General features: G+C 39.9%; 2 protein-coding genes across 3 annotated transcripts; both read right to left on the reverse strand.

Moving 5' to 3' along the window:
• Positions 1-765: 765 nt before the first annotated feature.
• LOC108117002 (venom allergen 5) lies at positions 766-7,047 on the reverse strand. Of its 2 annotated transcripts, XM_017229169.2 has the most exons (5): positions 6,650-7,047; positions 3,166-3,366; positions 2,283-2,541; positions 1,657-1,809; positions 1,207-1,508 (listed from the first exon to the last, which is right to left on the reverse strand). In XM_017229169.2, the coding sequence occupies exons 1-5, from the start codon at positions 6,732-6,734 to the stop codon at positions 1,313-1,315; spliced, it is 894 nt and encodes a 297-aa protein (XP_017084658.2). In that variant the 5' UTR covers positions 6,735-7,047; the 3' UTR covers positions 1,207-1,312. The 2 variants fall into 2 exon arrangements, with proteins under 2 accessions (XP_017084657.2, XP_017084658.2); XM_017229168.2 differs by having other exon boundaries at positions 766-1,809.
• A 5,455-nt stretch (positions 7,048-12,502) lies between these two features.
• Positions 12,503-13,509, reverse strand: LOC108116833 (chaperone protein DnaJ). The gene has a single exon (XM_017228884.2). The coding sequence runs from the start codon at positions 13,367-13,369 to the stop codon at positions 12,671-12,673; it is 699 nt and encodes a 232-aa protein (XP_017084373.2). The 5' UTR covers positions 13,370-13,509; the 3' UTR covers positions 12,503-12,670.
• Positions 13,510-14,342: the final 833 nt, after the last annotated feature.

The raw sequence follows: 14,342 nt of genomic DNA on the forward strand, positions 1-14,342 counted from the left end.
ACAGCTAACTGGCTGATAACCGTAGCAATTAAAACCGGAAATAAAGTCACCGCATGCGACCGAAATCGCCACTTTTTGAGGAAGGTTATCATCAAAGAACTTTTTCAACAGGAAAAAGAAAGCAAAAAAATGAACTGCTATCTAGGGAAAAACTTTCTGATGTGAAAAGGCATGCAAAGGTGGCGGGGGTTGGGCGAGAGACGCCTGGACGACCTTGAGCAGGTGCAAGGTTCCCAAAATTCTGCGCAGCACTACACACAAGCAAATACACACTCATACAACCGAAATTGCAATCTAAATTAGCCAAAACCCTTGAACTCGATACATTTCCCATTGTAGCTCATTAGCTCGTTGTTGCTTTGCTCTTTTGATATCCGGCTTTAATTGTAAGTTGGCATTGTTGCATTTAACGCATTAGCCGAAGGGGCTAACCATTTCCCCTTCATTTCCCTGAATTTTCATATGGAAACTCTCTTTTATTCAGCGGATGTTCAAACTCGAAACGCATGCGCTCTCTTAGCTTTAACTTTTGGCTGACTTTTGTTCAGAAACAAGTTCTCTTTGATTCGGAAACTAAGTTCGCGTTTTAAATCAAGCAGTGTTTTTCAATGAGCTTAACTTAATTTCAAGCAGCTTTTGCAAGGGACCTAAAATTTCAATATCTGGAAATTTAACTAGGTAAACCATTTTTAGCTTATTATAATTATAAGTTATTTAAAGCTTAACGCTTACATCTATAAAATTTCCAAGTAGAAACACAATTAATTTACAAATCAATTTTCTTGTTTTATTGAACACAATACTACAACTAGCTGATCGATGTTGAATGCCGGATTGGTTGGTTTAACAGGATGACAATTTTGGATGAGTGGCAAACATTTGATACAAATATTCGTCTGTACAAGTACTGGTCTCTTGCATGAACAGTCCTCCGCCTCTTACACTTTTTTTTTTATTTTTGTTACTTAACAAGCCAAAATTTCAAAAATGGGAAATAACTATAATTCACATGGCAATTGTTGGGATATTTAAATAAAATTCTTTAGGGGTTCAAGGCGATGGACAGAAGGTGTTAAGATGATGATGATTGATCCTGGTGGTTTTGGCTAATGGCACTACACAGTAGCTATTAATGGCCTAATACATTGAGCGGCATTTTGGATTGGCAAATGGATGCGGCTGTGGTTTTTAAATCAACCGCGCCATGTGAGTAGGCTCCATCCACGACTTGGTTTCTTGGTGCTGGAGGGTTCCTGCTGTTGCTGCTGATCCTGCTGTTCCACCTGCTGTTCCTGCCGCTGCTGATTCTGCTCTATATAGGTGCGTAGTACGGTATGCTTGAGTACGGACTTCTCGAACTCGGCCGCACTTGGCCGATACGCCTCGTATTTGTGCTGATACCGGCCAGCCGATTGCGATGGTTCCGTTGTGTAGGCGTGGCTGCCGCCCCTCGTGGCGCTGCCGAACGAACTGCCGCCGCCGATGGACGACGTTGATGGTACCGCTGCCTGTGGGTTGAATGGGGAGGGATTGGGTTTGTAGGGTTGGACGGTCTTGGGTTTGTTATAGCTGAGCTGGTTGTTGTTAATGTTGTTAGTCGGCTGATTGTTATTGGCGGTTTGGCTGGGAGGGCTGCTCTTATAGCCGTACTCATACGTTTCAATTGTGTTCGCTCCATAAACGCTGTTAGCCGCTGGCGAAGATCCGGGAGCAGCGCAGAGTCCTTGGTAGCGGGATGAGGGTTTCATGCCGTAGGTGGAGCAAGAGGGCTTGCCAACCTCATAGGGATTGTAGCCGACCACGTTGCCACTGCAAAATAAAAAGAACAAATTATAAGTTTTTGGTATATAGATTTTAATAAACATGAAAAATACAATAGAAACAGTTTTAACTTAGAATTAAATGCTTTAATAAATTTAATAAGAAGACATGACTCTAAAGACCTTAAGCACAACCATAACAACTTTTATATGACATTTATGCTTGATAAGATAAAAATAGTTTGAATAAGCTTATTGTCTTTTTCTATAAACGGAAACCAATTTTATGATATCTATATTGAATAAATTATATTTTAGAGCGAGGAAGCTCGGCTTTGTATTAAATAAAACTGTAAAACAAGCAAAAATTATTTGCATTTATTAAAACGATATTTTTAGGTTTCTATTCTTTACATTGACACCAAATTATAAACAAGTAAAAGCAACATAGAAATCTCAATAAATAAGTTTTTAATATTTTTTAACTAAGTGAGTTTTTGTATTATTTTTTTTAGAACTTACCCAGGTCCGTAGTTGCAGACGTAGAGCTTGTTGTATTTGCTGGTATCCTTGTACTCTGCAAATCCACAGCCCACCAAGCTGGTCTCACCCCAAACCAATTGGGAATAGTGACCAGTTTTGGGGGACCAGGCATCTCCGAAGGAGTACTTCTGAACCTCGTTAAACCAACTTTGAATGCGAGAGGGGAAATCACCGTCATCGGCGTCCAGAGGAGCCGTACTCCAGATGATGGCCAAATTCTGACCCATCGTGAAACGATCTATTAATGGAAGGAGGTAAGCTGTTAGTTTGGTTTTTTATTTTTTATTTTGGGATAGAATATTGGATGATGAAGGTGCCGGGCATGCAAGGTTAGTCTTAGTGTTTTATAAGCTCTCTAAGCAGGCAGAAAATGGAAAATATGATAGATCTTAAGAACTAGACACATGTGGGTGGTCATTAAATAATTTCCAAAAAAAGTTTGATTTTTAAAATGTATAGCATTTCGCCTAATTGGCTTAATGACTAATATTAATTCCCAAATTATTACGATTAATCACTAATCAAACCAAAATGAATTATTTTTTAGGCAAACCTTTTAACGCATCGCGTATTTACCCAAAAGGTATTACCAAGTGATTAATTAAAGAAATTCATCTGAATGGCAGTGAAAGGTGCCATAAAAAGTGAGGAATATATATTAGACTTTTGAGTTGATACATTCTCTATAAATAACGATGTCTAATCAATAAAGTTTAATGACCACCCCAATGAGTTTTACCATAAAGAAGATACCGAAGATAGAAACGCGCCACATGCATTGCGCGGATTGGATCCAAGTCCTGGTTTTTTGGTGTGAAGATGTGATGGAGGATCAAAGGATAAATAAAACGGAAGAACTTACTTATTGTGCGGTGTGGATCGTGACGGAACTGACAGTTATCAGCCCATTTCTGGGCACGGGCAGCCAGCTCGTCATCCCAGACGATCTCACGCATATTCTCGGCACCCGGCTGACCCGGATAGCGTCCCGTGGCCACGAGCTGCCGGAGGCGATTGTGCTCCTGCAAGATGATTGATCTCTCTTCCGTCGTGATGCCCGATGCTGAAATGATTAGGTCGAGATTAGCATAAATTAAAAACCAAAGAGTCGCTGAGAAGTGGAGGAATCATGGAGGAAATATGCATGAGACACGCAGCTGGAGAATTTTATCATTTCTATTTTTGTTTGCATTAAAATGCTTGATTTTTTCAGAGATCTCTTTCGAGCTAGTGTGTTTCTCCTTTGACATCGACACGGTGATACAGCTAGAGATGAAGACGAGCTCCAACAACTCTGTCCACCCAAGGAAGCCGGTTTCTAACGAGCTAATATTTGTCGAAATCTCTGTTGCTTAGGCTTTGCCTCACAGAAACCTTAAGTGGGGGCCGCCAATTTATATTGGTTTTATTGGTTTTACATATATTTTAATTATTTGCCCGGCGACATAATATTCGACACTTACGTGTGCTCCAAATTGTCGGCGATTTGTGTTTTATGTAACCAGCCGGTTGGCCTGATCACAAGACATCTGTGTCACTTTCCTTAAAGCGTTTTAGCTCCCCAAAATCTAACCGGTTTTCTGCTTTTATTTCTTTCGATAAAGTTTGCCCATTCAAATAGAACACAACAGAACGAAACAAAATGAAATGCAAAAAGTTTGCGGCGCGTGCTGCTCAAAAGGCGTCAATTAAAAATCCCACAGCTTGCCATTAGCCAAATTTTGATTTGGATTTTATTCAAAAGTCATGATCCCACTACAACGCCTGATTCATGACGTCGCTTTGAAGTGTGTCAGCCAATCAGCCACGAAAAGTGGACGCAGTTTAAGCCGAATTGCCTCGGGGTGTTAATTACTTCAGAGATCGGTTAAGAAAAAACCAAAAAAAAAAGGGCTGTGACGGAAGTGAATCCTTGGGGAGTGCCCCATTTCATTTAAATAATTACGCGCGCTTAATAATTTTTAATAATTATAATAATGGAGCCAGGCGATGGGCGCTGATTGCCCAACGCGACGTGATAGCATTTAAGCCAGGCTTCCAGCTTCCAACTACCAACTTGCAAGTTGACCATGGCTTTTGCCGGCCGGTCAAGTGCCGGGACGTGTCTGTCGGAATCAGATTTAAAGTCAGACAACTTGACGCGCCCGAATGTTGATCGGCGTTGGGTAAACAAAATTGGCAGCTTCGCTCAAATATATGGGTCTAGATGTCAATACTCGAAGCGGTGGGCCAAACAAAAGCCGAGAATGCTAAACACGGCGTTTGCCTCGACTTAATCTTAATACATAAATGCTGCTCAAGGCTGTACTGACTAAAAATAGCCCATGAGCGATCGATCGATCAGAATCGAAGAGTCAAAAATCAAAAGGTCTGAGACTCTGACTGAGACTGATACTCAGACACCGAACAACCGCAGCTGTCAAATTATGCTACATTTGTATCAATGCGAAAGCCAAAAACCGGTAGGCGAAAGCCCAACGAAAACGAAGAAGCAGGCCCAGAGCTGTGTGTTTAAGTCACCAATGGGCATCAATCATCCCGGCAAAGCCTTATATATATATTTCCCCTCGGATTTTGTAGCTGCGATGCTGCGGTCGTTGCAATCCAGTGGGCGCTATGCAAATTTGTGAACTACCTTCGCTGACAAATTGCACATAAAGCTGTCGATCAGTTTCCGTTTGCGGACGAGTAACAAACCGCTGAGATAATGTTGACAACGAAACGTCAACAGCTCGCAGTCTTTTTTTTCAGTTTTGGTCTTGCCATACTCAAAAAAACGAAAGACTCAGGCAACGAACGCAAAACCAGACCGCTCAGCCAAATGCCGACAATATGTTAACAAGTGCTTAACTGCAGCGGCGCATCTTGGCCAGGCGTTGACTTCACCTTGAAAAAAACATATAAAAAAAGAGCAGAAAAAAAAGATATCTGGCCCAAAGGAAGCGGGCTAAGTGGCAGGGACTGGGTACACGACGTTGAAAAATACCCGACGCATTTAGCGCGAGTTAATTTTCATAGTTATGCTTTATGTTTCGTTTCATTTTCATTTATCATTTATCATTTACTGATTATCACTACAACTAGCCTTGTGCCCTCTACATATATTTAATTACATTATTAGCACGGCGGGCTTTTGATTGATGCCGCAGCAAAATGCCGAGGCTTAACAGCCATGATACCATCCGAAAGTGACATGGGATTAAATGGAGATCCGATTGGGGAAACTGGCCACAAAGTAACCACCATTTAATCGGAAACCAGCCAATATCGAAGACAAAGCATAAAAGCAATCATCAATCAGCAAATCGCACACGCGCACTATAAAAATCTTTTTGTTTTCATTTCGCATTTTTATTTTATAGCAAATTGGGATTTTTTTCTTCTTGATGGGTGTTTAAGCGCCGCGTGTGCAGAACAAAGAACATTAAAACGTTTTTGTTTTTCGGCCACCTCGAGCTATTTTTATAACTATTTCTATCAGAAAGTCATAAGCGTGGCTCGTTCAGCTCAATGACCCATTAAAAATCGAGTAATTTGTATAATTTTTTAAGCGCTTTTGAGACGCCCGGTAACTTAATTTGTTTACAAATCTTGAGCTCGGCGACGGCGACTTTGGTGTGGCAATTAAAATGCCAAAGTCAGTTCAATGAGCTCTTTTTTCACACCCGATTATTAGACGACACTAATCGTTTTCAAGGGTTCTACAAAAGCTACTCTGATCTCATTTGATTTCTGAGGGGACTTCGGGATTTCGAGTTGAGTGGCCTTTCGACTGGATGAGCCGTTGACAGTTGATAGGTCAGCCACCTAAAATACATTTAATTCATTTCGGCACTGGCAAATAAATATATTTTTCAAAATTATATAAACCCGATATTTTTGAACCGGTTTCCATCCCGATTGAAGCGACGCTTAAGTAATATGCCGCCCGTATTTCTAAACTATTTATTATGCAATATATATATGAATACTTTGTTTAAAACTGGAAAATGAAGAAAGGTGACTCGTTTTATGCGAGTGCTTGTCTATTTTTGGTTAGACTAGCCAAACTGGCAAATTAGCAGAAAATTTAAATAATTTCAAAGTAAATAAAAGTTCTTGAACACCCCTCGCTAGAAACAATCGAAGGCAGATTTAAACGTATGTTTTTTACCGGCAAATATTTGCACTTCACTGTATTCATTCACACACCAAATGGCTGAAACGTGTAGCCAAAATGAACTACAAAAAAAATCAATAATCATGCTAGACATGCCCTGAAATTCTATTTTCTATCGGAACACCCAAAATTCCTGAGCTGCATATAGATTGGTGGGACCTTGATGGGAATTTCTTGTATAACTTACCAATAATCTTTCCATTGCAGGCGAATGCCACTCCGCAGGAGATGATCATGATGGTGGTTAGTAATAGAGCACTTTGCTGCATCATTTTGGTTATGTAATTTTTAAGGTTTAAACAACACGTTGATTTATTATAAGCACTTTCTTAATTCTTTTACAAATATAACCTTTTCATAAATGACAGTGTTATATTTGGTATTCCATACACTTTAGATTTGAAATTTTGTTAGAATTTTTTCTTTTTGATATCACAATTTTGAACGTTGGGCGGTTGGGTTAAGGTGGGTAATGGTGGTGGTGGAAAAATAGCCGCCGTTTGCCAGAAACCGAAAAAAAGAGCGCCACGAAAAAAAGCCGACGACTCCAACTCCACTCTCGTGTACGTGCAGCTAGACTTGAAGGCGTCGCCTGTTTGATTAACCGCTCGGCGGCGCCAACGTTTTTATACCGCCAATCGCCGGCAGAGGCGGCGGCAGCAGCGGTAAAATCAGCAGCGGCAACAGCAGCAGCGGCAGTAACATCAGCTAAAAAGAAGCTACCGATCGGAATCCCCCGGGCAAGAAAAGTGAGCAAAGTAAGAGAGCCGCGTAAAAAAACGCTGCGCCGCCGCAGTTGGCAGGTTAGCAACATGTTGCTAAAACACTAGCAACATGTTGCTACTTTGGTCTTGATATTTTGTGTTCTTTTAACCGGCGTAATTGAAGATTGAACTTTATATTAATCATCCTGCTGGTTCGGCAACAATCACTCGCCTTCACGGTGGGCGTGGCAGTTGGCCAGGTCGCTGGGAAAACTGTAAAAACCTACGAAAAGCAAGCGAGCAGGTGCCCTGAGGGCAGGCAATCCAAGTCGAAGCTTCGATCATTTCGCGTATCATTAAAAACCAATAAAAACACCCAATTAAATGCACAGTCGCCGCGCACAAGAACAAATGCCACTTGATCCTTTCACCATCATCGCCAGTGGGGCATTCACATAAGAGTATGTTTGCATGTGTATGGGCATATCTGCCCATTCAACCTGGCCCTGTTCGCTTATGCTCCGCGCATTTCCGCTTCGCTCTGGCTTCTTGCCAAAATAATTACGCGTACAAAGCCATTAACAAGTACAAACGATTGCGCCGGCCCAGAATCGCAGACCAGAGCCTTCTTTCAATCCAGAAAAATCCTATAAGCACACTGAGCGAAAATTAAAGCTTATTCAATATTAAATTTATAGATATAAAATCGAAGGCGTGTGGTAATCCCCCTTCTGTAGATTAAGCTTCCAACAAGACATAGATATATCTTAAAAAAGTAAACTAAAATACATTTTTATTAGAAATTTAACTTTTTTCCAGAATTATTAAGAAGTCACTATTTAACTTTTCTCCTCTAACAAATACCTTTTGATAAAATGATATTTTTAGATATATAATTTTAATAATAATAATAATATTTTTCTTAAGTGTGGCAACTGCTAACTGGTTCTGTTTATTTCACCTCGTTTTAGTGCCGCTGATGCCGCTGACCATGTTGATGCCACACATGACGTTTTGGGCGAGGGTCCCTATCTTGGGCTCTGGGCTCTGGGCTCCGACTCGGACATGGGCTCCTTCTCATTCCCAGATTCTGTCCCAAACCCAGTGGCAGTGGCAGTTGCCAATCCCAGGGTAACCAGTAACCAGTAACCAACCGAACAACGACCATTGGGAGGCAAGTGATCAGCGTTCGGGGCAACGGCAGTGACGTCTCCGCTGCTCTGCTGATTTATTTTATTTCGCGAAAACTACATAAATATTAAAAATTATGCTTTTCAGAAATATGAAATAAACATATGCCCGATACATGTTCTTTGATGTACCTCGACGATGGCGATGTTGCTCCCCAGGTTGTCGATGTTTTTGTTTCGCGGCTAGTTTACATTTCCTACTCGAGTGTGATTTTATTTGTGCTGGAACAATACCCATGCAGCGATGAGATTTAAACAAACATTATTGGCCTTCGATTGTCGATTGTCGGTGTTTGCATTTCAATAAACCTGCGTGAATCTGTCCGATCTGTCTGCGTAAGTATATACGAGTATATATATATGTATATATTCTCGTATATTCATGCATGTTAAGCAAAGTAAAAAATTCCCCAACACCTCATTTAACTCAATTTAACAGCACTTGGCATCATCCACTGGCTATCTTTGTTGCTTTTTTTTTTTTTTTAGTTTCTGTAGTTGTTGATGTTCCTTCGATTTGCCTTTGTGTAGTTTTATGACTCAATTTAATGTCTTTCTTGCGTTGCGCGTGTGCTGTCCATTTGGACATCGGCTGCCACCCACTGGACCAACATGTTTCATTCTTTTAATTTATTTCATTTCATTTTTGTTTTCGACCATTCAAAACTTCAGTTGTCGGAAGCGGTCTGTACTTTCCGCTGAAATCCTGACGGTTGCATATTAATTTTTATAAAGTCATCGCTTCAACTTAAATGACTCAGGCGACCCAGTTGTTTTTAATCGATGCAAGGAAAGTGAATCGTCCACTGATTCACTCCGACGGAGAAATATCACTGGGTTTGAGTTCATAAATGCCGTTAGGGGGTTACACGGAAATTGAGTTAACGTTTCTCCATTTTACCAAGAAGATCAAAGAAGTTACGCAAGACAGGAAGCAAATCTAATAATTGATCAATTTTTTGTTAGAAAATCCATTATATTTAATAGTGATTTGGTAAAAATATACAAAGATAGGGGTTAATATCCCAATTTTATGGAACAGTGGGAGATGATTGGGAGTGCCGTAAACAATTTAAATTAAGATAACATTTATGGCCCACGCTTATATTCCACGATCCCAAAATAGACAACAAATTTAATGGCTACTAAAATAAAAACGAGTTTCTCTTAAGAACTTCGCATGCTAACTATATATATATATAAGATATTTCTGAATTTTATACTTTTAGATAAAAGAAAGTAAAACAAGATACAAGAATGAATAGATTTAGCTAATGAATATGCAATAGCAATTGCCACACTATCGGTTAGAAAGTCAGAATGCCGTCAATAAGGTCATCAGCCATGTCATAGTGATGTTAACATGGCTTTTCCATTCGATGATATAGTATAACAATCTAGCAAACGAAGGTTGCTGATATTTTCACTCTAATCAGTCAAACTGGCCCGCTGTTTTGTTTATCGCTGAGATCGCCTTGCGAAACCACTCGTCTCGCTGTTTGCGAATATGATTGCCAATTGACATTTGCTCATAACTACTAGCATATAGATTCTGCCATTGAAACTCCGCCATTGAGTGTGATATCGTTATTATTATTATTGTTATTGTTATTGTTTTTAATACGCCAATTGGCAATGCAGGTGTCAAGTGTCAACGGCGCATCCTTGTTTTGAAGATGCAATCGCTTCCGCTGCCATAAATCTTCCCCAACTTGACTGATGATCAACATTTGCTTAGGCAAAATAAATAATAAATAATGAAATACATTTTCGGGGCGAGTCCCGGAGGCAGAGATAAATGACGGTTCAGTTGGATTTCGATCTGGTTGATAAGACAAACAAACCAATTTTATAAAGCGAAATTGAGGAAGGTTTCCTAACCCCTTTTTCTGCATGTGTGACAAGACATTCTCATAACATCTCAGTGTTTTCTGAATCAACCAAAATGCCGGGGACAACGACTATTATTAAAACATAATTAATTGCAATTGAAAGCTTGCTGCCAGGCAGTCTGGCTGACAGACGCATAATTAAAATGTCATACTGGTTGCGTGCACAGTGAAGCTGTGAACGGCGAGAGAGATCCATTAACAAATAGCGGAACGAAATTGGAACACGAAATGAAAATCAGAATGATATTTGGTAATGACCAGCTTCTCCTTCATCATTTTGTTTAATGGCTAGATGAAAATAAGTCAATAAGCCAAGAGCAACACGTGTTTGCATGAATGAATGGCCAATGTCGTAAAATCATAAAAAGTTTTCATTAGAGAAACGTTTTTATTCTTATGCTAAACCGATTCATATGCTGATCAATCTGCGCTTGTTATTCTTTCAGATTATTTCTTTTTTGTTTTTTGAACTTGTGCCGGCACAGAAATTGATGAGGGTTTCTTGGGCCTGGGTGGAGGGAATTGGGGATCTCGGGAACTGGGATATATATGCGCACACACCTTCATTAATTCGCTTTGGTAGCCAGCGTTTTTTTCATTAAAAAGCCGTCAGCGTACAATAAATTTTGACCATTTTTTGTGATCTGGTGGCTTTTTCTTTCTTTTTTTTTATTTTTATTCACTTTGAGCCTGCTGAGCCGATTTCGCCCCGGCTCTTTATAGGCTTCATTATGGCTCCGATCGCTGTATGTATTTATTTTGCCCAGCCAGGCGACAGAACATAATTTTAACGCTCTTTATCGCGCCGCGCCGCTGCGCATGCGCACCACTCGACACTCGGTGCGAATATTGATTTATGCTTCGATTTCTTCTGTTTTATTTGCCAACTTCGAAATGGAAATCAACCGAAAATTCGCATTTAAAGTTTGTTAAACTAACTATATCAGCGCATTTGATCTTTAGCCTCTGGTTGGTTTGACATTCGATGAATTCATAAAAGCGACACAACAACTTAATCAAAGCTAAGCACCTATCATAATTTATCAATTTCTGTCAGCCGGAAAAAACAAAAACAGAAAACAAGCCGAAAGACAGGAGAATACAATACTCAAATTAACAAAACTATTATTATTACTGGTTGACTAACGGTGCCAGGTTGGAACCATAGGTGGTCCGGTGATTATAACAAGCCCGGAATATATATTATATCTCGAGTATATATCTAACTCTGATTGGATGAGACCCTAGTTATGAACCGCCACTTGATCGCCTTGAGAACTTATTTAAGCTTTTCGGCTGCCACTGTACGTTCCATTTAATGGCATCATAATAGAACATACTTAAGCCAAAATGTATCTATTATCTGGGGATCGTCTGCCTGCTGGCTCACGAAAGGTCAAAGCGCGGAAGTTCAGCAAAACCCGAACGGGATCGCGATGAATAGATACAGAATGAGATATAATCCAAATGTGAGAGGAGCTGGTAGCCAAAGAACACTGTGGGAAAATCATAGAACATGGAATTAAGATCATATTATTGTAATAGAAAAGAAGATATTAAGAATTGATACCAAGAAAACTTCAAAAAGAATTTTAAAGTATTCAAGAATACTAAATGAAAATCATATTTTATACAAAACATGGGGTTTATTCTCAACATATTTCCCCTGAATGTAAAAGTTTTTTCACTGATTGCAATATAGTTTGACGGCAGTGTAGGGGAAGTACGGAAGTCTTGCGATGTTTACGCCAAAGACTTGAAAGGTTTAATCTGATTAGAATTAACCAGTTCGGAAAACTTATTAGAGTCACTAAAAGATAATGAACGTCATAAATTGTTAGTCCCTCTATTAAATAAATAAACATGTTTGGCTAAGTTGGCATAGCTACTAGAAAAACATTACAAAAACTTAAACGTCACAAATGTTGCTAACTACGTCATAGATGAACCTGTTTAAGAACTTTTACAGAAGCCTTAACGTCATTAGCGGTATTAATTACAGGCACGTTTAGAAAACTATATTTCTCAAAAGGCTCGAACGTCATTAGAGTTTCTAAGTACCCATTTTCCCTAGGGTAGGATTAAAAGCAAAAGCGCTAAATTTAATAATTCTTAATTAGCTTGAAAACTGAACTAGAAGCCGCTGTCATTCGCATAACTCGTTTGGACAATCCGATCGGTTATGCTGGAATGACAAATTATGCATAATCAGCCTGCCAGACGAAGATGAAGTTTCACAGAGAGATTCACACAATTAACGAACAGATTTATATATTTTTCTTTCAAACGAGACCAGGGAGTACAACAAAGGCAATTCACCATACATATGCATGAGGTGTGCCGCTGATTCGAGAGAAAAAACAAAATAAGATTGATGGTTAGGTGTTGTTAGATGTGTTTTTGTTGAGGTCCCAGGATCCAATTATGCTTCTTTAGGCTTTAACGGCTCAACCAACTCCTCTTCGATTGGCTGCCTTTGGAAACGACTGATCAAATCCACTATAACCAATCCTCCAATCACACAGAATCCGACTACATATAGATAGAAGATAGGACTATTGGGGAAAGAGTACTCCTCCTGCCAGGACCCTTTGAAACCCATTCTCTGCATGTCAATCAACGATGTTCCCATCGGCAGCCACTTGTTTACCATTTTTCCCTTAAAGGTGGTTGGTTTTTCGGCACCGAATCGCCTGGATCGAATTCCCATCTGCTTGGTCCGTACGGCGGACTGATACTGTGACCAAGCCGTACAGACATGTCTTCCCGTGAATATCGCTTCCGAAGGATTTACCCTCTGGTGCTTCATTCGCAATCGGGAATCGTAGATCTGCCTGGAATTGTGCCTATGAAGCGTCTGATAGGCCTCACAGATCTTCATAAAGAACTCCGAGTCACACGTCTGGCTATTCGCATCTGGATGGTACTTCTTTGACAGCTCTATGAAGGCGCGCTTGATCTCCCGGTCACTAGAACCCACGGGCACGTTCAACACTTGGTAATGGTTCTCGATCCGTGGCTGCGACATTGGATGATGACTGTGGTAAGTGAAGCGGGAGCCATAGCTGGCCAGGCAGCGCACCGGTTGTTGGCCGGCAAGGGTCTGTATGGTCCTCAACATTCACGTAAATTTTGCAAGTCCCAAACCGTTATACTACAAAATCGAAATTTTTAAAACTCTTGCTCTCGCATGAAAAAAAAAAAATGTATATTTCGGGGTTTTAATTTATTTGACTGCTCAACAGCTGTCAACCAATCTGATCTTGATGTGTAGTGCGTGTTGACTGAACAGGAATACCACCTGATCAAAGTCAAGTCATTTATGTTCATTACCTAAGATGGCTAAAAACTTAAATAAATAAATCAAATTAAATGATAGATTAACATAAGTAAGTATATGGAGAAGTTCTTAACATTCATCGATCAAAAGATTGGCATAGGAAAATAATGATTTATTAACATGAAAAATGATTAGGAAACGAGAAATAATATTTTTTAAGATTGTAGTATTATCCACTTGTAGGAAATTATCTGCAGCTTACTGAACGATTAGCAAGTTGAAGAGCATGCAAATTTGTAAAGCCCAATCTGACTCACCGAATGTCCCCCCCATATTTGGCAACAAACAAAGTTTATCAACAGCCCCGAAATCGATAAAAGATCGACCATGGGCTATATAAGCAATACCATGGCCAATTCTGTAAAGAGTCGCACATTTATTGTTTGATTTGTGGGCCAATATATATATATATATCTTTTTCTGACCTTCCGGAAGTGCCAACGAACTTGGCAATGAATCTTCCACGCTTGGAGCGACGCGTGTGCTCTGGATTTAGCCAACTTGTTAACCCGATAACTTATTATGTTACAGAGCCAAGTTAAGTATTTGGCCAAGAAGTGCCAAGCAGTGTGTGGGTGTTATCTTCGAGGCAACTGGGTCATTTCTCTCTAGAGACATAAACAATTCCATTGAACTTGGTTTTTTGCACACTGCGTCAGCGGTTGGGTTTTAGATTACGTCGAAGGCGGTTCAAAATATTTGCACATCGAATTACTATAATTGTTTTCGATGGGACATTATACGCAGCTTGACG

This window comes from Drosophila eugracilis, unplaced genomic scaffold (assembly GCF_018153835.1).
Source record: "Drosophila eugracilis isolate 14026-0451.02 unplaced genomic scaffold, ASM1815383v1 contig_415, whole genome shotgun sequence".
Lineage (NCBI taxonomy): Eukaryota > Metazoa > Arthropoda > Insecta > Diptera > Drosophilidae > Drosophila > Drosophila eugracilis.